At 48.2% G+C, this 19,838-nt stretch overlaps 1 protein-coding gene across 4 annotated transcripts in view; it reads left to right on the top strand.

Annotated features, from left to right (window-relative positions):
- The window catches only part of col5a1 (procollagen, type V, alpha 1), a 274,674-nt gene that overhangs the window by 135,345 nt on the left and 119,491 nt on the right, over positions 1-19,838 (top strand). For all 4 annotated transcript variants that reach the window (XM_069931782.1, XM_069931776.1, XM_069931792.1 and 1 more), the window contains exons 12-20: positions 836-910; positions 2,483-2,575; positions 4,512-4,568; positions 7,217-7,270; positions 7,974-8,027; positions 9,787-9,840; positions 9,977-10,030; positions 12,626-12,679; positions 12,788-12,832. In XM_069931782.1, the coding sequence (XP_069787883.1) occupies positions 836-910; positions 2,483-2,575; positions 4,512-4,568; positions 7,217-7,270; positions 7,974-8,027; positions 9,787-9,840; positions 9,977-10,030; positions 12,626-12,679; positions 12,788-12,832 (540 nt within the window). The remainder of the gene's footprint in view (positions 1-835; positions 911-2,482; positions 2,576-4,511; positions 4,569-7,216; positions 7,271-7,973; positions 8,028-9,786; positions 9,841-9,976; positions 10,031-12,625; positions 12,680-12,787; positions 12,833-19,838) is intronic.

The following is a 19,838-nucleotide window of genomic DNA, read 5'->3' as shown; positions in this document are numbered from 1 at the left end:
ACATTTCCTCTACGTCAGAGAGACGAGGCGCAGACTTGGAGGTCACTTTGTTCAGCACATTGGCTCTGTCTGTCGCAATAGCTTAGATCTCCCAGTGGCCACCTATTTCAATTCCCCAATCCATTCCTTTGCTGACATGTCTGTCCATGGTCTCATGCACTGCCAGACAGAGACCACCTGGAAATTGGAGGAGCAATACCTCATCTTCCGACTGGGCACCCTCCAACCAGATGGCATTAACATCAACTTCTCTGGCTTTTGTTAAACCCCCACCACCCTCATTTCTTCCCCCGTCACCTTCCCCCAGCTCTGTCTCTCTCCCCTCTACCCTGTCTCCTTTTGCACAGACATAATCAATTCTCACCTCTCCCCTTATCATATCCAATTAACACCTTTTGTTGGTCTGGATTCCTCCTCCGGCATTGCCTGTATTCTGTTATTTCCTGTTTCTTGCTCATTCTGCTTATTCCTTGAAGAAGGGCCCAGGCCTGAAATGTCGGCAACATATCTTTGTCTCCTATGGAGACTGAATTCCTGAGTTTCAACAGGAATTTCAACATTTCAGTGTGTTTTTACTACAATCACAGTAGCTACAGCATTTAAACCCTTAGGCTCTTCACACTTCCATTATGAAGCCCCCTCACCCTTGAGTCCCCTCAAAGCCACTCACCCCTGAAGTTTCATGACCATGTGGATTCTCCTTCATTCACTGAAGCCCCTTTACCCCCCCCCTCTCTTAACCCCACCTCCCTGAAATGCTTGTATACTGAGAGCAGCTGTTTCTGTGCCGCAGAGTTTGCTCTTCATTCCTAACCTCTTCTTTCTCTGTCACCAGGGCCCAATAGGTCGGTCTGGCCTTCCTGGAGCTGATGGATTACCTGGACCCCCAGGGACACTCCTCATGCTGCCCGTAAGTATAATCGGGTTATTGATGATTGCTGCTACTCTGACTTGGAAGCTCGTACATACAGATTGCTGAATGTACCTCACATCAGCAGTCATGAAGCTGCAGTTTTGACCTCTGGTGGGTGAAGAATTTCCCTACCATGTGTGTCCGAGGTGCACAACCCAGTGAGAAGATGGACCACTGAGCTCAGTGTCCCAGCAGGGCTACTCTTAACCACTGAGGAACTCTCCATGCGACCGAGAGCATGGTAAGATGGAAAGATCCCTCCATATTGCTCCATCAAACACTCCCACATGTGGTACACCCAGCACTCTGCATGCATGTACCCGGAGAAGGAAAGCACAGTGCCCTCAGGTACCATGGGGGGAATCTCTGAGACCAGTGGATACCGCACCGGATCAAGTGTGTTCTGGACAGTGATGGCCATGTGAAAATTTGAGCATGTAAATAGTGTGAATGGTAATATTGAATGAGTGTGATTTCTTGTAACCACATGTGAGCCCCCTTCCCCCTCCCACCTCCGATCCTCCTGAATAAACACCGAATCTGAAACAAAACTGTTATTGCCAGTGTCTCTCCTCTCCAAAGATGTGAGGGAGAAACATCCTGATCTGCGGGGAATGGCCTGGAGGAGGTGAGACCTTGAACTTGCAACTCCAGCCAGTTCCTCGGCTTGCACTCTGTCTGAGCACCAGACCTGGGGGCGAGTCATTACATGGCAGGGGAGGGGGTGGGGGCCAACTGGGACCAAGATTCACCACCCCCTCCAGCTCCTGATCCCTGCTGCTGGTTGCTCACTTAGTCCTGCTCCCACTGCACTCTGGGGCAAGAAAGATTTCTGGGTCTGTAGCACAGTCCTGACTCAGTGGGTCGGGGAGATCGCCCCTACTCTGACCACAGCAACACCTCTAACCCCTCCCACATGCTCCTCATGTGCCAGTGATGGATTTCCTCTGCCAGGTCACTGACCAGTGCTATGGCTGTGTGACAGACAGTATCTGCAGACATGCTTATTTACCTCCTCAGACCCAGGGAGCCGGAGGTACGCCCTACCTGATTGACTACCCCTTTGTCAAGATGACATGTGGCTTGGTATTTCTGGACAAAGTGCACATGATCTCTGCTCCTTCCAGAAGGATCATGGAACAGTGCACAACATTTAAGATCTTATTCTTAAGATGTCATTTTGCAGACAGATTGGAAGCATGGGTGTAAAGGCCAATAGAAATAAATGGGTTGGTTAGCAAGTTAAGCTCTTGCAACATTGTTCCATCGAACACTCCCAGGACAGAGGAAACCTTTGAGGAATTACAGCAATACCAGGGGGATGTTGGCAATTGCCCTGACGTTGAGATACAAAGAGACAATAATGCTTCCTGGAATGATCGTCAGCTTCCATCTTGTGGCAGGATGTAAACAACATATTATTATTTATGAGGTAATCCTCAGAGTTGCAGAGCACGGGGTCATCCTACAGAAGTTGATCACCTGACTTCCTGTTTTCCCCTTCACCACCGCCCCCCCCCCCACCCATTTCTCCTCCTAATAATCATTCCATCTCTTCTTTCCTCTCAGTTTCGGTTCACCGGAGGTGGCAGTGCCGGAGAGAAGGGACCCATGTTGTCAGCCCAACAGGCTCAAGCACAGGCAATATTACAGCAGGCCAGGGTGAGTTCCAATTGCCAGCAACACGGTTAGCGAGGTGATCAGCGCAACACTGTTAGAGCGCCAGTAACCCAGGTGCACTGTCAGAGGGACAGTACAGAGGGACTCCTGCTGTGACAGAGCAACAGGACTGATTCCTGTATGGGTTACTGCTCCACACCTTCCACTTCCTTGTCCTCGTACAGATGTACCCTAGTGCTCATTGTTGCCGTCTAATAATCAGGGGTGTTCACAGTAGCGGTCACTCTATGCAGGGATCCTACCCTTGTACATGGGGTGGAGGGTATTACACTAAGAGGTGCCCTGCAACAAGCTTCTGAGTCAATACACGGATCTCCCAGCTATGTGCCACTTCTGTGGACTGGAGGAGATTGTGTACCACATGTACATTGGGTGTGTGAGGTGGCAGCCCCTCTTTGCTTTTCTGAAGAGGCTGCTCCTTGGTTGTATTTCAGCCCCACCCTCTTTATCTTTGGCCACCAAGTGAGAAGGAGGCGGGGAGGGAGGGGGATGTCCTGGTCACCTTGCTCCTGGGCCCAGCCAAACTCTCCATCCGTGGTTCCCAGAAGTAAATGGCTCAGGGCTCCTCCCACAATGACACTTTGGACATCTTCTGGAGATACATTCACGCCCTGGTGTCCTTAGAAAGGGACCATGCACTGTCCTTGTGATCCATGGAAAGGTTTTGGGATTGCTGGGCACCACAGGGTGGGCACTTCTTCCTCGACAAGGATGGTAACATTTTAATATAATTGTATAGTTACTTTGTTTTATGTCATCATTGTTTGATGACTTCGGTGTATTTGTGCAATTATGTATGTGTGAAATAAAGTATATTTTTGGGAAAAAATAATAAAAGGGAAAGTACTGAGGGAGTGCTGCATTGTTAGAGGGGACAACTTTCAGATGACACATTACACTGGTATCATACCTGCCCTCTGACCTTGGTTAAATCCTAAGGCCAGGGAAGGTGACAAGTGTGAGGTCCCCATAACCCATTTAATATTTTGCCGTATGCTGTGTCACCAAAAGATGATTTCTGTGGTCTCGTGACCTCCTTCCTGAGTTACTTGAGAGGCGCCACTTCAAGTAGCTTTGTTGGTTGGAATGAAGTATGGAACTCCCTCATGTTATGAAAGGCACTGTCATAATGCAAGGGGCTTTCCTATCTTTTGAGGAGCTTGAGGCCAATGAGAGGACTTGGACTTGAAATGTTAGCCCTGTCTCTCCTTCCTCTGAGATTGTTTGACCTGCTGGGTGTTTCCAACATTTTCCATTTTTATTGCAGCTTTCCAACACCTGCAGTTTTGTTTTGTGGATCACACCCCTTGTCTTTCTGCACCAGTCAGATGGCCAGATCAGGTTGCTCTCCATACTGGGTGAGCACAAAGGACTCAGGATTCCACTCCCTGGATAGCCCAAAAGCAATTTACCACCAATCAGATGGATGAATGTTAGCAGGTGGGAAACACCATGTGTGATTTCTCCTCTTTCACTGAATGACATTGCCAGGAAACAAGGAAGCTCTGACTTTGAAATCTCACAGCTCCTCCCCTTCAAATTTGGATCCTTTAAATTCATTTTTTTTATAATTTAAATTTTAATTTGTTTAAAATTTAGACAAACAGGACAGTAACTGGCCTTTCCAGCCCATGAGCCCTTGCAGCCCAATTAGACACAATTGACTTACAATCCCTGGTATATTTTGAAGGGTGGTAGGTAACCGGAGCCGCCGGAGTAAATCCACGCAGACATGGGGAGAATGTACAAACTCCTTACAGACAGTGCTGGAGTTGAACTCAGGACATTGGTGCTGTAACAATGTTGTGCTAACCACTAAGCCCACCATGCCACCCCTAAGAATCCCGTGCGCTACCGACTGAGCTAGTTGGGCAGTTCCTCAAATTTGCTGATGGCAGTTCTTCTGTTTCCCCTGCAGCTGGCATTGCGAGGGCCATCAGGGCCAATGGGATTGACAGGCCGGCCTGGACCTGTGGTAAGTATGGAATTGGGAAGGCATGAGAGTCACTGGGTCCCTAATGCCCTGGCAGAATGGATCTCTGCCCACAGGTTACAGTTATAGAAAGAGAGGCCTCTCCATCCTTGGGCCAGTGAATTGGCTGGGTATATGGAACCAACTTCATTTGATCAGTCCCAAGCAGAGAAGTCTATAGTCACTGGTGAGGAAAGGCAGTTCATTTGGAACTTTACTGGAAGGACGTTCTCAGCAGCAGCCCTCCACCTAGAAGCCTAGAACAGCAGGGTTGAGAGAGGGCCTCCCAAATCTGGCTCCAGTTGCTGGAGTGGAGGGGAATGGTTGGGGGGAAGAGGAGGGCTGAGGAGGAGGAGATGGGAGAGGGAAAATACATAGCGTAGAGAGAAAGAACTTCAGCCCAACAGAGCAGGGGCATTCAAAAGACTCTTAGCTAGGCCCGTGGAAAAATAGAGGGTTATGAGTGAGGGAGGGAAAATTAGATTTTTGTGGAGTTAGTTTATAGTAGGCATCAGGGTAGCCTGAAGGTAAATTTGCAGGTTGAGTCGTTGGGCAAGAAAGTAAATGCAATGCTGGCCTTCATTTCAAGAGGAATAAAATATACAGTAAGAGTAGAGAATGCGATGTTGAGGTTTTATGAGGCACTGGTGTGATTTCACTTGGGGTATTGTGAGCTGATTTGGGCTTCTCATTTAAGAAAAGATGTGCTGATGTTGGAGAGGGTTCAAAGAAGGTTCACAAGGATGATTCCGGGCTTGTATTTGTTTGAATTTAGGAGAAGGAGGAGGGATATCATTGAAGCATTTCGAATGTTAAAAGGCGTGTGCAGAGGAGATGTGGAAACGTTGTTTCCCATGGTGGGTGTCCACTTAGAACAGAGATGCAGAGGAATTTCTTCAACCAGAGGATGGTAAATCTGTGGAATTTGTTGCCACAGGCAGTTGTGGAGGCCAGGTCATTAGGTGCATTTAAGGCTGAAATTCATGGGTTCTTTGTGAGTCAGGGCATCAAAGGTTATTGGGAGAAGGTCAGGCAGCTAGGCCAAGTGGGAAAATGAACCAGTTTATGATTAAATGGTGGGGCAGACTCGATGGGCTGAATAGCTTATTTCTGCTCTATGTCTTATGTAGTCAGTGCACTATTGTGGGCTGAAGAGCCTATACTGGGTTGGAATGTTCTATGTTCTAAGGATTGCGGAAGGATGAGCGGGGGCAGTGCAGTGAGGAGGAGAGAATGTAAAGGAGGGGTGGGCAGGCAAAGACCAGCATGAGGAGGTGGGGAGAGGAGAGGAGGTGGTTGGAAGAGAGGGAGGGATGAAGGTAAGGGGTTTGGGAGAGGGGAGGAGTGGATGGAGGGCAGAGCGGAAGAAGAGAAGCCATGATTGGAGGTGAAAGAGGAGGAAGGAGTGGGAAGGGGAAGTGATGTTGCTGGAGCAGGCGATCTAGAAGACAACATTCCTGAGTTCCGATCTTTTCCAACAGTGATGTGTCCCCGGGTCTGTCCATCAGAGTCTGAGGGGAGCTTGGGATATAGATCACAAACAGCCACTCCCAGTGTATGTGGACCAGGTCTGTCAGAAACTCTGCCCCAGGCCTCAAACTGCCTACGGGCCTGCAGGTGGCTGGCTGTCAGTTACTCCAAACGCATCCAGGCAGAGAAATCATTCTGGAATTCTACTTGAGATGCCATTGGGGAGACATAGGCATAGTCAAATTATACTGAGGCTGAGTGGCTCATGAGGGAGCAAACCATGCAGGAGTGTCCCATTGGCAGTGGTCTGGGAAGGAACAAGAGATCTGTGGGGTCTGAGGCTGTGTGTAAAGGGTTTGTGTATAGGGCTGTTTGGGCTCTGTAGACGGCCGCATGTGCTGTGATGTGTGGAGGGCTGTGTGTGCTGTGTAGAGGGCTGTATGTGCTGTGATGTGTAAAGGGCTTTGTGTCCTGTGTGGTGTGATGTGTAGAGGCCTCTATGTGCTGTGTAGAGGGTTGTGTGGTGTGATGGATAGAGGGCTGTGTGATGTGATGGGTAGAGAGCTATGTAATGTGTTGAGGGCTGTGTGTGCTGTGTAGAGGGCTGTGTGCTGTGATGTGTAGAGGGCCATGTGTGCTATGCTGTGTAGAGGGCTGTGTGCTGTAATGTGTAGAGGGCCGTGTGTGCTATGCTCTGTAGAGGGCCATGTGTGCTGTGATGTGTAGAGGGCCGTGTGTGCTATGTAGAGGGCCATGTGTGCTGTGATGTGTGGAGGGCCGTGTGTTCTGTGTGGACGGCCGTGTGTGCTGTGATGTGTGGAGGGCTGTGTGTGCTGTGCTGTGATGTGTGGATGGCTGTGTGTGCTGTGATGAGTGGAGGGCCATGTGTGCTGTGTAGATGGCCGTGTGTGCTGTGCTGTGACGTGTGGGCGGCTGAGTGTGCTGTGATGTGTAGAGGGCCATGTGTCCTGTGTTGAAGGCTGTGTGTGCTGTGATGTGTGGAGGGCCGTATGAGCTGTGATGTGTGGAAGGCCATGTGTGCTGTGTAGAGGGCTGTGTATGCTCCTATTATGTAGATTGCTGCATATGTTGGGTAATACAAGGGCAGCATCCGTGTGATTGAAGGATTGTGCTACTATTTGAACCTCACACCTTGTAACTGCCTCCATTTCTCTCCTTAGGGGCCACCTGGATACATGGGAATAAAAGGCGAAATGGGAGACCTGGGTCCTCAGGTGAGCAAGAGTCAGGGGACCATCGGTTAATTTCCGAGCTACCTCCCAAAGTTCCTGCTCCTCTGGGCAGGATCCTCACCACAACCACTGGTATCTGGTCAGTCTCTATATCCAGTCACTGACTCACAGGTCCATCTGGACAGCACCATCTGCATCCCCCTGCTCCCCAACCTATGCCTCCTCACTTGACCCCTCCATCACTCCCTCCCACCTACACTTAATCCTTACCCACTCGACAAGAGAGTGCCAGAGGAGCCATTATCTTGATGGGACATGGAGGTAATTCCTTGAAACAATACTATCAGGTAGATAACCAGGGGACCAGTCTGCCCTTGAGTTGGGCAGAATTGGTTCTTCAACCTGCATCTCTGAGGCAGGTTGCCTGTCATGGTCATGTGACAGATTGAAGGAACTTCCTATGCTCAGACCACCTGCTGCATTTTCCGGTGCCCCCAATGCATTGTTGGCCATGAACTTCCCTGGGGTTGTGGAAGGTCCCTTAGTGATCCAGTCCTGACTTTGATTCAGCCAAAGCATTGGCCAAGGTCCCTTAACCGTTTCACAGCTGGATGGGGTTGGAGACACATATGTTCCGGATTAAGAGACAAGGGCCGATTTCGCTGCCCAATGCATGTTGACCTGACACTAGGAGAGAGGTCTCAACAAGCCTTCATTAATCTTCTCATTTGTCTCTTCCACTTAGGGTCCGAGAGGAGCCCAAGGGTCACCTGGTCCCATGGGGAAGCCGGGCCGCAGGGTGAGTGTTTCTCCCTCTGTGGGTCCTCCCCTCTCTATGGATGTGTCCTCATCAACACAGGCTTGAAAAGGAGAGAGGGATCCCACTGTGGACATGATATGAGGAGATGATGGGGCAGGGGTGTGAACAAATAATCTCACAGGGTATGCGGACAGTGAAGTGGGGAGAGGGAAGCAGATTCCAGTGATGGGGGCTGGTGAGTCGAAGCTGCAGATTGAGTAGAACCGAGGGGGAGATCATGGGCCCTGGGGGTGGGGCAGGTAGTAAAGGTTGGGGGGCAGCGTCAGGGAAACATCCCCTCAGACAATGAGTGGTTATGATCAGGACGTCACTGGACAGCAACTGGTAGGTAAACACATTAAAGAGCAACTTTCAAAAGGGAATTGGATTGAGGCTTGTAAAAGAAGGCCATTTCATGTCAGGCCTCCGTCTGGAGGCCGGCTACAAGAGTAGATTGAAAACTTATAACTTACCTTTCAGACAGCAGCCCTAAAAGGCTGCTCCAACATCACATTCATATTGAGAGGTGTTTTGTAGCGCCATGCTATAGCATCACCTGTCATAAATATGTGGCAGAGCAATGGCTGTCCCTTACCATAATCCCCCACACAGCTGGAACCGTTCTGTGTTTCCAAGAGCAGTTTCAGCTGCATGGGGGATTGTGGGGAGGGAAGATTGCCATTGCTCTGCCGCATTTTGATCCACAGAGAGTGGCCCCGAAGGTTGAAGTGGCCCGGTGAGGCTGTCACAGCCCACACTGGCTGCCCCTAATGGTTCCTGCCAGCTCCTGCTGTCCAACGGTCCCCACCAGCTCCTGCTGCCCCAACAGTTCCCGGCAGCTGCTCCTGCCTTGAGGGGGTCATGGAGGGAGAGGGGTGAGTATGGAGATAGGTCACGGGCTGATGGCATCATCAGCCACCCCTAACCAGCTGCTTGCAGCGGCTGTTTCAGGTCAGGCGGCAGAGCGCAGTGCTCCACCAATCATCATTCACTGAGAAGAATTGGAATTGGTGCCTTGGAGCCAGACACAGCACATTCTGAAAGGTACGTCTTTAGCTGTAAGGGCGAAGAACCTTCACCTTTACAGGCGGGTGTTTTCCCTGCTTGAAAATGCCTAGAGAAAGACCAGGAGAAATCAAAGAATCAGAGAGCTCTCTCAAAGAGTCAAGATAAACTCAGTGGGCTGAGTGGTCTTCACTGTTGTGACATTCAATGAAACAGTTTGTTGCCTGGTGCTGGGGCTACTGGAGAATTACAGAGACTCAGGAAAGCAAAGTCACAGGGTTCCTTCCCCTCACCTTCTCATTGGTCTCATTGCTGGAGGGGAGTAGGGTTGTTCTGTGGCATGTGGAGATGTTGGTTGGGGAAATCAGGACAAAGGAACCAGTTCTCAGAATTAGAGCCCAGTAATTTCACAAAAGCAATCCCAGACTCCAATAGTTGGTGCATTGGGAGTCAGCGATAAACTTTCATAGCAAGGGAGCTCAGTTGTATTTGGGTTACATGATACAGCATTACAGAAGCACAAAAGGATATACACCAAAGATGCAGACTCTTAAGGAGCAAAATGAGGAGCCTGATTTATCCTTCTGTGTCTTTATGTCCTGCAAGGAAGGTGAAGATCTGACTTTGATCCAGTTCAGTTACTTGTAGCTCAATGAACATCTCTCTGCCAGGGGAGGGGGAGGGACCCGAAGCTCATGGGGCACCATGTGCGACGGTTCAAAATGTCTTTGTGATTGACTTTGTTTTGTTTCAGGGTCGGCCAGGATCTGATGGAGCCAGAGGGATCCCAGGATTGTCAGGACGAAAGGTAAACACAGAGCAGGCAATGACAGCAGTGCAGACATGGACTCCTGGGGACTGATGCAGAGGGTAATGCCCAGAGGCAGGCATGAGGGAACCGCTCCCATACTTCTCCGAGAGTCAATCTCTTTCTTGGTTTACAGGGTGACCGAGGGTTTGATGGGCTGCCTGGACTGCCTGGTGAGAAGGGGAACAGAGTGAGTATTACACTAGTTCCTCTGTGTTGCGTGAGGGGCTGGGGAAGTGTTGACGAGGCAGCGACCTTGAAATGGACCTGGAACAAGAGATGACTCTAGAGCTGGAAATTTGTTGAGTAGCATCTGCAGTCAGTGTGCTTGTTCCTCAATGAGTCAAGGGGAAGAGGTCAGGACAGACTTGTTCTTCATCTTACCTGTACACTAATCCCACCACTGTTGTTCTCTCTCCTGCTTCTGGCCCCGTTTATTCATCTCATTGTCTGATCCGATGTTCCAGCATTTAATTGCTCTGAAGTGCCAGACTGATCTGAAGACTCCTATCAATTTGAGTCCATCAGCCCAGCCCCGTGTGAACCCACCTGTGCTCGAAGAAGTTTCACACCCTGTCTGATTACTTTCAATCTCTGAATGATCACAGGTTGTTTTGCAGACAGACATTGCCCAAGGCCTGAAACATTTCTCTCTGTGTTCTACCAGACCTTTCAGAGCATTCTGAATCTTACATTTCCCTTTGAAAACCATGCTATTTCCTCCTGAAGTTTCCCCTTCTCAAACTGCATTCCTCTTCCCGAACCACACTACACTTCCCAAACTGCACACTCCTTCCGAACCACACTCCCCTTCCGAACCACACACCCCTTCCGAACCACACTCCCCTTCTGAGCTGCACTGAACTTTCTGAACCACACTCTTCTTCCCGAACCACACTTCCCTTCCCGAACCGCACTCCCCTTCCCGAACCGCACTCCCCTTGCCGAGGCGTACTCCCCTTCTGAACCACACTCCCCCTCTGAATTGCAATCCCCTTCCAAGCCGCCCTCCCCTTCCGAACCACACTACACTTTCCGATCCACACTCCCCCTCCTGAACCACACTCCCCTTCCAAAACTGCACTCCCCTTCCGAAACACACTCCCCTTCTGAATTGCAATCCCCTTCCGCGCTGCACTCCTCCTTCCGAACCACATTCCCCTTCCGAACCACACTCCCTTTCCGAACCACACTCCCCTTCTGACCCACACTCCTGTTCCGAACCTCATTCCTTTTCCCAAACTGCACTCCCCTTTCTGATCCACATACACCAACCCAAACTGCACACCATCTTCTCTTTAGTCTCACTCAGGAAAATCCAGACTCCTTATTCTGACCCTAAACCTTTACTGGCCATCCCTCACTTTGCTCCCAACAAAAGGGCACCCACCCCTCACAAGATTGTGATCCTTACCCATTCACATTCCCTCAACCACAGTCTACCAGACTGACTGACACTCGTGGCAAATTGATTCCGGCATTTAATTTCAAAGAATTCACAAAATTCAATTCATTTCCTTGTAGTTTCCGCCAACCTTTCCCTGAGGCTGCTCAAATTCTTTCTGTTTCTATTAAATTTTACCATGAAATATGAGTGCAGCAACTCAATTGAGACTTGGGGCAATTTGTCGGCAGCATCAGCATCTGCTGAGATCTTTCTGCAATGCGGAACATGTATTTCTGACCCACAGAAGCAAAACACAAGGAAATAAAGAAGCAATGAGCAGCATGAGGACTGTAGGACAGGTGACTGATAACTTGATTCAAGAGGCATGTCATACTGCGGAGAGTGGGGGGTGGGAGGGGGTCAGTGGGGGGGAGGGGGAGATGTTTGATGATGGCAGGAAATTTAAGGAGGACATTGTCGGATATGGACATGGACATGTCCGACTTGCACATACCCAGCAGTGGACCAATTCAAATCCACAAGGACACAAGAAAATAGCAGAAGGAAGAGGCCAAAAGGCACCTCAGACCTGTCCTGCCATTCAATGTGATTAAGGTCAATGCATGCCAACCTCAACACTCCTTTTGCACCAATTCCCCATCATCCCCAATTCCTTCACTTTTCAAATATTTATCTAGCTCCACCATATATCCAACGATTGGAACATTATGGGCAGAAAATTCTAGAAGCTCACAGAACTCTGAGAGAAGAAAGGTGTATAACACAAAAGTCAGCAGAAATGTTTGAAGTAAAAACAAAGCTGGAGAAACTCAGCAGGTCAAACAGAGTTCTTTATAGAGCAAAGATAGATACATAACCAGCGTTTCAGGATTGAGGCTTTCAAGAAGGTATGAGCAAAATACAGGCAGGCGCCAGAAGAAATTTCTCTGTGCCTCAATTTTAAAGAATCAGCCCCTTGTAGCTTTGTCTCCTTGATCTGTCATCTGTAAAGTCTATATCCAGGATAATGAGAGGCCAAAAGTGGAGTTTGAAGAACATGGAAAATGCTAAAACTGGTGAATTACCTGGGAGAGGGAGATCATTTTGTAAAATGAGGACAATAACTTTAAAATCAAATGTGAGTGAAGGGAGAGGTGATTGCAATTGGATGTGAGTGAGGACTGAAGGATATAGGCTGATAGGATATAAACAAAAAACAGAAACAAATCTTCAGGGCAGTCTGATAGTGAACTACAGAGAAAATTCATGGAGAAAGCAAAGTGTTCAGTATGAGGAACACCATTGAAAGATGCTGGTTGTCTGATTAATGACCATTAATAACATTAATTTACTAGCTGTAAAAGAATACTCAGAGATTCATACACTATCTCTTGCCAGGGTGATGCAGGGCCTCAAGGACAACCTGGTCCACCTGGAGATGATGGAGACCGGGTGAGTATTATCGGTATTCATCAATGCAGTCAAAGCTCCAGGGGATATTTCCAGCAGGCCGCCTGGAGAAAGCACCCATTGACCACAGACTTTTGTTCTCTGTTCTAGGGGGACGATGGAGACGTGGGTCCAAGAGGGTTACCTGGTGAACCAGTGAGTATAGCAATGCAAGAGATTACAGTGAAGTTGTGGGGAATTATCAGTAGTACACTGCGGACGTAGGGAATATCAGAATTACAGTGAGGGGTGTGGGGTATATCGGTGTTACATTGAGGGGTGTGGAGTATATTGGTGTTAAAGTGAGGGTGTGGGGTGTATCGATGTTACAGTGAGGGGTGTGGGTTATATCAGTGTTAAAGTGAGAGGTGTGGGCTATATCAGTGTAACAGTGAGGGGTGTGGGGTATATCGGTGTTACAGAGAAGGGTATGGGGTATACCGGTGTTACAGTGAGGGGTGTGGGGTATATTGTTGTTACAGTGAGGGGTGTGGGGTATATCAGTGTTACAGTGAGGGGTGTGGGCTATATCGGTGTTACAGTGAGGGGTGTGGGGTATACCGGTGTTACAGTGAGGGTTGTGGGGCATATCGGTGTTACAGTGAGGGGTGTGGGCTATATCGGTGTTACAGTGAGGGGTGTGGGGTATACCGGTGTTACAGTGAGGGTTGTGGGGCATATCGGTGTTACAGTGAGGGGTGTGGGGTATACCAGTGTTACAGTGAGGGTTGTGGGGCATATCGGTGTTACAGTGAGGGGTGTGGGGTATATTGTTATTACAGTGATGGGTGTGGGGTATATCGGTGTTATACTGAGCATTGAGGGGTATTTCTGTGTTACAGTGTGGGGGGTGGGGTATATCAGTGTTACTGTGAAGGGTGTGGGGTATATCAGTGTTACAGTGAGGGGTGTGGCATATTTCGGTGTTATACTGAGCATTGAGGAGTATTTCTGTGTTACAGTGTGGGGGGTGGGGTATATCGGTGTTACCGTGAGGGCTGTGGGGTATATCAGTGTTACAGTGAAGGGTGTGGGGTATATCGGTGTTATAGTGAAGGGTGTGGGGTATATCGGTGTTACAGTGAGGGGTGTGGGGTATATCAGTGTTATAGTGAGTGGTGTGGGGTATATCAGTGTTACAGTGAGGGGTGTGTGGTATGTAGGTGTTACAATGGAGTGTGGGGTATATCGGTGCTACAGTATGGGGTATATTAGTGTTAAAGTGAGGGGTGTGGGGTATATCAGTGTTACACTGAGGGGTGTGGGGTGTATCGGTGTTACAGTGAAGGGTGTGGGTATATCAGTTTTACAGTGTGGGTGTGGGATATATCCATTTTATACTGAGGAGTGTGGGATATATTTGTTATTGAGGGATGTGAGATATATCGGTGCTACAGTAAGGGGCGTGGGGTATATCATTGTTACGCTCGAGGGGGTGTTGGCTATATCAATTACACTGAGGGGTGTGGGGTACACCAGTGCTACATTGAGGGATGATGGATTTATCAATGTTGCACTGGTTGATTTGGGGCATATCAGTGATCCACTGAGGGTTTGGGTTACATCAGTGTAACATTGGTTGATGTAGGGGAATTTAAGTGTATTTTAGTGGTTGTGGTGCCTTAGATGTATGTTATTTTATATAAGTGCTTGTTGTGGGGTATATCAGATAGGCTGTAGGCTGTGATTAATTGCAGGGTTTTGCAATCTGTTGTCTAATTTGAGTGTGTGCCTGGAAGGCTGGCCTATACTAGAATGCATCACAATGGTTCAGCATCTTCACCAAATGGACAACTGGGTGTCTGCTGAAGTACACAATCAGCATCTGGATTCAACCTCAGAAATCGAGCTGGATTGTCATATACTGTACCTGGACTAGGACCAGTTCCCCAAACAGATGGGGTATTACAGAAGGACCTGTAATTACATTGAACTGAATTTTCAATACAATCCTGGGATTGTGGATATTACAAAAGCTGGAATTAGAATGACTGAAATAGCTGGCAAGGATTTATGATGCAAGGTGCTGATATGTGCAAAGTCTGGCATAGGAACTGTAATCAAAGCTTGAAAAGGAAATTTTATGCAAAAGTTGGAATGGGATTGTATGCAAAGTCTGGATCGAGAGCCCAAACAAGGGCAGGATACAAGGCATGGAACTATAGTGAAAACCAAAACTTGGATCCAAAACAATACCAAAAAGCATGTTGTAAAAATGAGCTGGTTCCAGAAAAGACAAAACTATCTTGGAGTTTGCCAAGGTGGAATAACAGAAGTATTCAGCCACTGAAGTTGGAATTCAAGGGCCAAACCCATCGGGACCATTGCGTGAAGAGGGCGCACAAAGTCAGTGAACCGGTGCGGACTCGAAAGGCCAACATGGCCTGTTTCTGCTCCGTAAATGGTTATATGGTTATATTCACCGCCATGCAACTGGAAGTGGAGTTCAACACAAAGAGGTCAATTGTGAAATAGGCAATATGTTGAGTGTGGAATCAACAGAGATAAATATGGAAATACTTTGTGGGCCAGGCAGCATCTGTGGAGAAACAACATGGACCTTTCATCAGATTGGTTAAAGCAAGCATCATTTATCAACAACCCATGATGTAACCTTCTCTGCAGTGGGTAGATAGGTTGCAAATTGATTGACTACTTTGCAGAACACCTTAAGAGTGAATCTAAACTTCCAATCCCGGATACTTAAATTCTTTCTGCCACTCTGACCCTCTGACGTCAGCTTCCTCTACTCTCCCAACATCCAACCAACTTCCACAAGGGACTGAGCCTTAACTTTTTAAGTTACACCCCTCAGAGCTCACAACTAATTCAACAATGTCACAAAATCAGCATTGATGGAATTTAAATTTCTAATCTCCAGCATTCCTTCCAGTGTCATCTCATAATTTTAGGTAATTATTCTGAAATTACATTCTTCCAGGCTCCTGCTTTCTTCCTTTTCTTGTTTACAGTGTCTCACACATTTACCCTTGCTACCATTTTATCTCCCACACATATTCCCTTGGAATAATATCCTCTCCTCCAACTTCCGACACATCCTCAGACTTCCTTTTATAGGCTGAATGACGTCATTAACTCAAAGTCTCAATTTCTATCTCATCGTCCTGCTGAGGATTTTTTGGATTTCCTATTTTTAATTCAGATTTCTAGAAGCTTCAATGTTTTGAATTTATTCAGTTTCTGTTCAGGTCAATACCAAGAGATATACAGCATGGATCCACATTGGACCAATATTCCTGAGGGAGCAGGATGCGTGTTTGGGCTATGGTTAAGTGCCTTGATGGAGGATCCCACCTCCAGCTGAGTGGGAGACATCAGAGAGGATTGCGTTAAAAGTTATTGGCTCTTTTTTAAACGAACGCCCTTATGCTGTGTCTAAGCGCAACTGTCCACTGATTGGATGGCTGTTTGATTTGAATGGATTGTTTGATTTGGGCAAGATAGATTGATCTGGGGACTATTGTTTCATCCTGGGTAGGTGAGATTGCTTGATCTGGATGGGATTGTTTGATTTGGGTGGGATTGCTTGATTCGGGGTGAGATTGTTTGATTCGGGGTGAGATTGTTTGATTTGGGGTGGGATTGTTTTATTCTGGATGGGATTTTTTGATTTGGGGTTGGATTGTTTAATTCTGGGTGGGGTTGTTTGATTTGGGGTGGGAATGTTTGATTCTGGGTGGGATTGTTTGATTTGGAGTGGGATTGTTTGATTCTGGGTGGGATTGTTTGATTCAGTTGAGATTGTTTGATTCTGAGAGGGATTGTTTGATTCAGGGTGGGATTGTTTGATTCGGAGTGGGATTATTTGATTCAGGATGGGATTGTTTGATTCGGGTTGAGATTGCTTGATTTGGGGTGGGATTGTTTGATTTGGGGTCGGATTGTTTGATTTGGGGTCGGATTGTTTTATGCTAGCTGTTTGTGTTTGATATATTGTGTGGGAGGTCTCAATGCCCATTGTAATTGTTTGATGTGCAGCAGTTTTTTGGATGCTCTGTCTGATTGATGTTGGCTTAAAACTGCACAAACCCTTGTGGGAACATTTTATGTTGGTTAGGAATGTTATCTTATGGGTTGAAGTGTTTGACTTCCCTTGGGATTTTTTGACATCTGGCTGGTTTACCTTTTGTCAGGCAAGAATGTTTAATGTCCAACTTGATTGCTTGATGCTAATGTTTTACATACCAGGTGGGATTGTTCCTTGTCTGATTTTTTTTGTTGGCCTGGTGGTTTGGTGCCTGACATATTAATATTTTGCTGGATCCTATTATTTTGATGCTAGTTACAATCATTAGTTTCCCTTGGGAGTGTATGACACCCATTAGGTTGCATGAAAATCAGTTTAGATTGTTCATTGCCAGTTAACATGCTTTTTTAAAATAAATTTTATTTGAAATAAAACCACAAAGCAAACATATTGCAATATTTCAAACTTAATCCAAATATGTGTAACATTTCTATAAAAAGAAAGAAAAGAAAATAAAAAGAGAAAAACCTTTTAATTCCACCCCCCCCTCCCCGTTAATATTTTTTGATGTCAGTTGGTATATTTGTTGCGAAGAGACATTGTTTGATGTTGGACAGGATTCTCAATGCCACTGTGATTTTTTTAATGCCAGGCGGTATTATTGGATGCTGATAAGATTTTTCTATGATGCTTGTCATTACTTGATACTTCACTGGGCTGGTGGTGGGATTGTTGGGTCCTAGTTGTAATTGGTTGTTGGTGAGTGTGATTGTTGGGTCTTAGTTGTTATTGGTTGATGGCAGGTGTGATTGTTGGGTCCTGGTTGTGATTGGTTGTTGGTGGGCATGATTGTTGGGTCCTAGTTGTGATTGGTTGTGGGAAGGTGTGATTGTTTGGTCTTAGTTGTGATTGGTTGTTAGTAGGTGGGATTGTTGGGTCGTAGTTGTGATTGGTTGTTGGTGGGCGTGATTGTTGGGTCCTAGTTGTAATTGGTTGTTGGTGGGCGAGATTGTTGGGTCCTAGTTGTTATTGGTTGTTGGCAGGTGTGATTGTTGGGTCCTGGTTGTGATTGGTTGTTGGTGGGCAGGATTGTTGGGTCGTAGTTGTGATTGGTTGTTGGTGAGCAGGATTGTTTGATGCCAATTGTCATTGAGTACATTAAAAGCAGAGGTTGATAACTGCTTGATTAGTGAGGGTGTGACTGGTTTCACAGAAAAGGCAGGAGAATGGTGTTTGGAGGAAATCTACATCAACCACAATTCATATCTTGGAGCACTCGATGGGCTGAAAGGTCTGATTCTGCCCCTACGTTGTACTGTTTGAAAAGGGTGGAATTTGGTTCTAGTTTCATTTTTGATGATAGGTTTGGTTCTTCGATGAAAGTGAGATGATTTTTTGTGTAATGGATATTATTGATGCCAGAAAATGACAGTAATATTTGTATGTTTGTTGATGCTAAATGGGAATGTTTAATTACCCTTGGAATTGTGAAGTGTTGTCCAGTTTTGTTTTCTGCCATTCAGGATTATCTGATGATAGTTGGATTAGTGGTGTTGGCAGGATGATTGTGCTGGGCAGGATTGTTTAAGGTCAAATGAGATTGTTCTTCGCTGGTACAAAATGTTTGACATCGGATGGGACTGTTAGATGGCAGGCAGGACATTAGAAGTTATGAGGGTCTGTCTGAGATTAGGTGGGCCTGTTTGAAACCAGTAGGGCTTTTGAGGCCAGGCTGGATGGTTTGACACCAGGCAGGACTGTTTGAGGCCAGGTGGAGCTGTTTGAAGCCAGATAGGTTTGTTCGAGGCCAGTCGGGACTGTTCATGGCGGGCGGAACCATTTGATACCGGGTGGGACCACTTGAGGCCAGGACGGGACCGTTCCCGGGCGGTACCATTTGAGGTTGGGTGGAACCATTCAAGGCCTGGCGGGACTGTTCGAGGCTGGGCGGGACCATGCTGGGTGGGACCATTTGATGCTGGGCGGTACCATTCGAGGTCTGGGGGGAGACCCTTCGATACTGGGCAGCACTGTTCGGGGTCGGGCTGGGACTGTTTGAGGCCAGGTGGGACTGTTCAAGGCCAGATGGGACTGTTCAAGGCCAGGTGGGACTGTTCAAGGCCAAACGGGACTGCTCAAGGCCCACGGGACTGTTCAGGGTGGGCGGGACCGTTTGGACCGGTCAAGACTGTTTGATACCAGGCAAGACCACTTGAGGCCGGGCGGGACCATTCTTGGGTGGCACCGTTCAAGGTTGGGCAGGACCATTCGAAGTTGGTCGGGACTGTTCGAGGCCGGACGGGACTGTTTGGGGCCAGGCAGGGCTGTTTGGGGCCAGGCAGGGCTGTTTGGGGCCAGGCAGGGCTGTTTGGGGCCAGGCAGGGCTGTTTGGGGCCAGGCAGGGCTGTTTGGGGCCAGGCAGGGTTGTTTGGGGCCAGGCGGGATAGTTCAGAGCGGGCAGGACTGCTTGGACCAGGCAGGACTGTTTGATACTGGGTGGTACTGCTTGAGGCCGGGGCAGGACCATTCCCGGGCGGCACCGTTCAAGGTTAGGCAGGACCATTCGAGGCTGAGCAGGACCATTCCCGGGAGGCACCATTCGAGGTTGAGGGGCTCCATTCGAGGCCTGGCGGGTCCATTTGAGGCCTGGTGGGACCGTTTGAGACTGGACAGGACTGTTTGAGGCTGGGCGGTACTGTTCCCAGGCGGGACCGCTTGAGGCCGTGGGGGACCGCTCGAGGCTGGGCGAGACTGTTCGAGGCCAGATGAGACCATTTGATGCTAGGCAGGACTGTTCAATACCAGGCAAGACTGATACCGGCCGGCACCATTTGGGGCCGGGCGGGACTGTTCCCAGACAGGACTCTTTGAGGACTGTTTGATACTGGGCGGAACTTTTCGGGGCCAGACAGGGCTGTTCGGGGCCAGGGAGGTGGGGGGGGGGGTCTGTTTGGGGCTGGGGGTGGGACTGTTTGGGGCTGGGCCGGGAGGGATCGTTTGGGGCCATGCAGGACTGTTTGGGGCCAGGCTGGGCCAGATTGTTTGGGGCCGGGCGGGGCTGTTTGGGGCTGGGCCAGGTGGAACTGTTTGGAGCTATTTTTTTCTTTGTTGGTTTGATTTGCTTTTTTGGTGCAGAAGTGTTTGATGCTGATCGGGATTATTGGATGCACTGTC

This window comes from Narcine bancroftii, chromosome 1 (assembly GCF_036971445.1).
Source record: "Narcine bancroftii isolate sNarBan1 chromosome 1, sNarBan1.hap1, whole genome shotgun sequence".
Taxonomy (NCBI): domain Eukaryota; kingdom Metazoa; phylum Chordata; class Chondrichthyes; order Torpediniformes; family Narcinidae; genus Narcine; species Narcine bancroftii.
The sequence above is the reverse complement of the archived record's forward strand: the minus strand, read 5'-3'. Positions and strand labels throughout refer to the sequence as shown.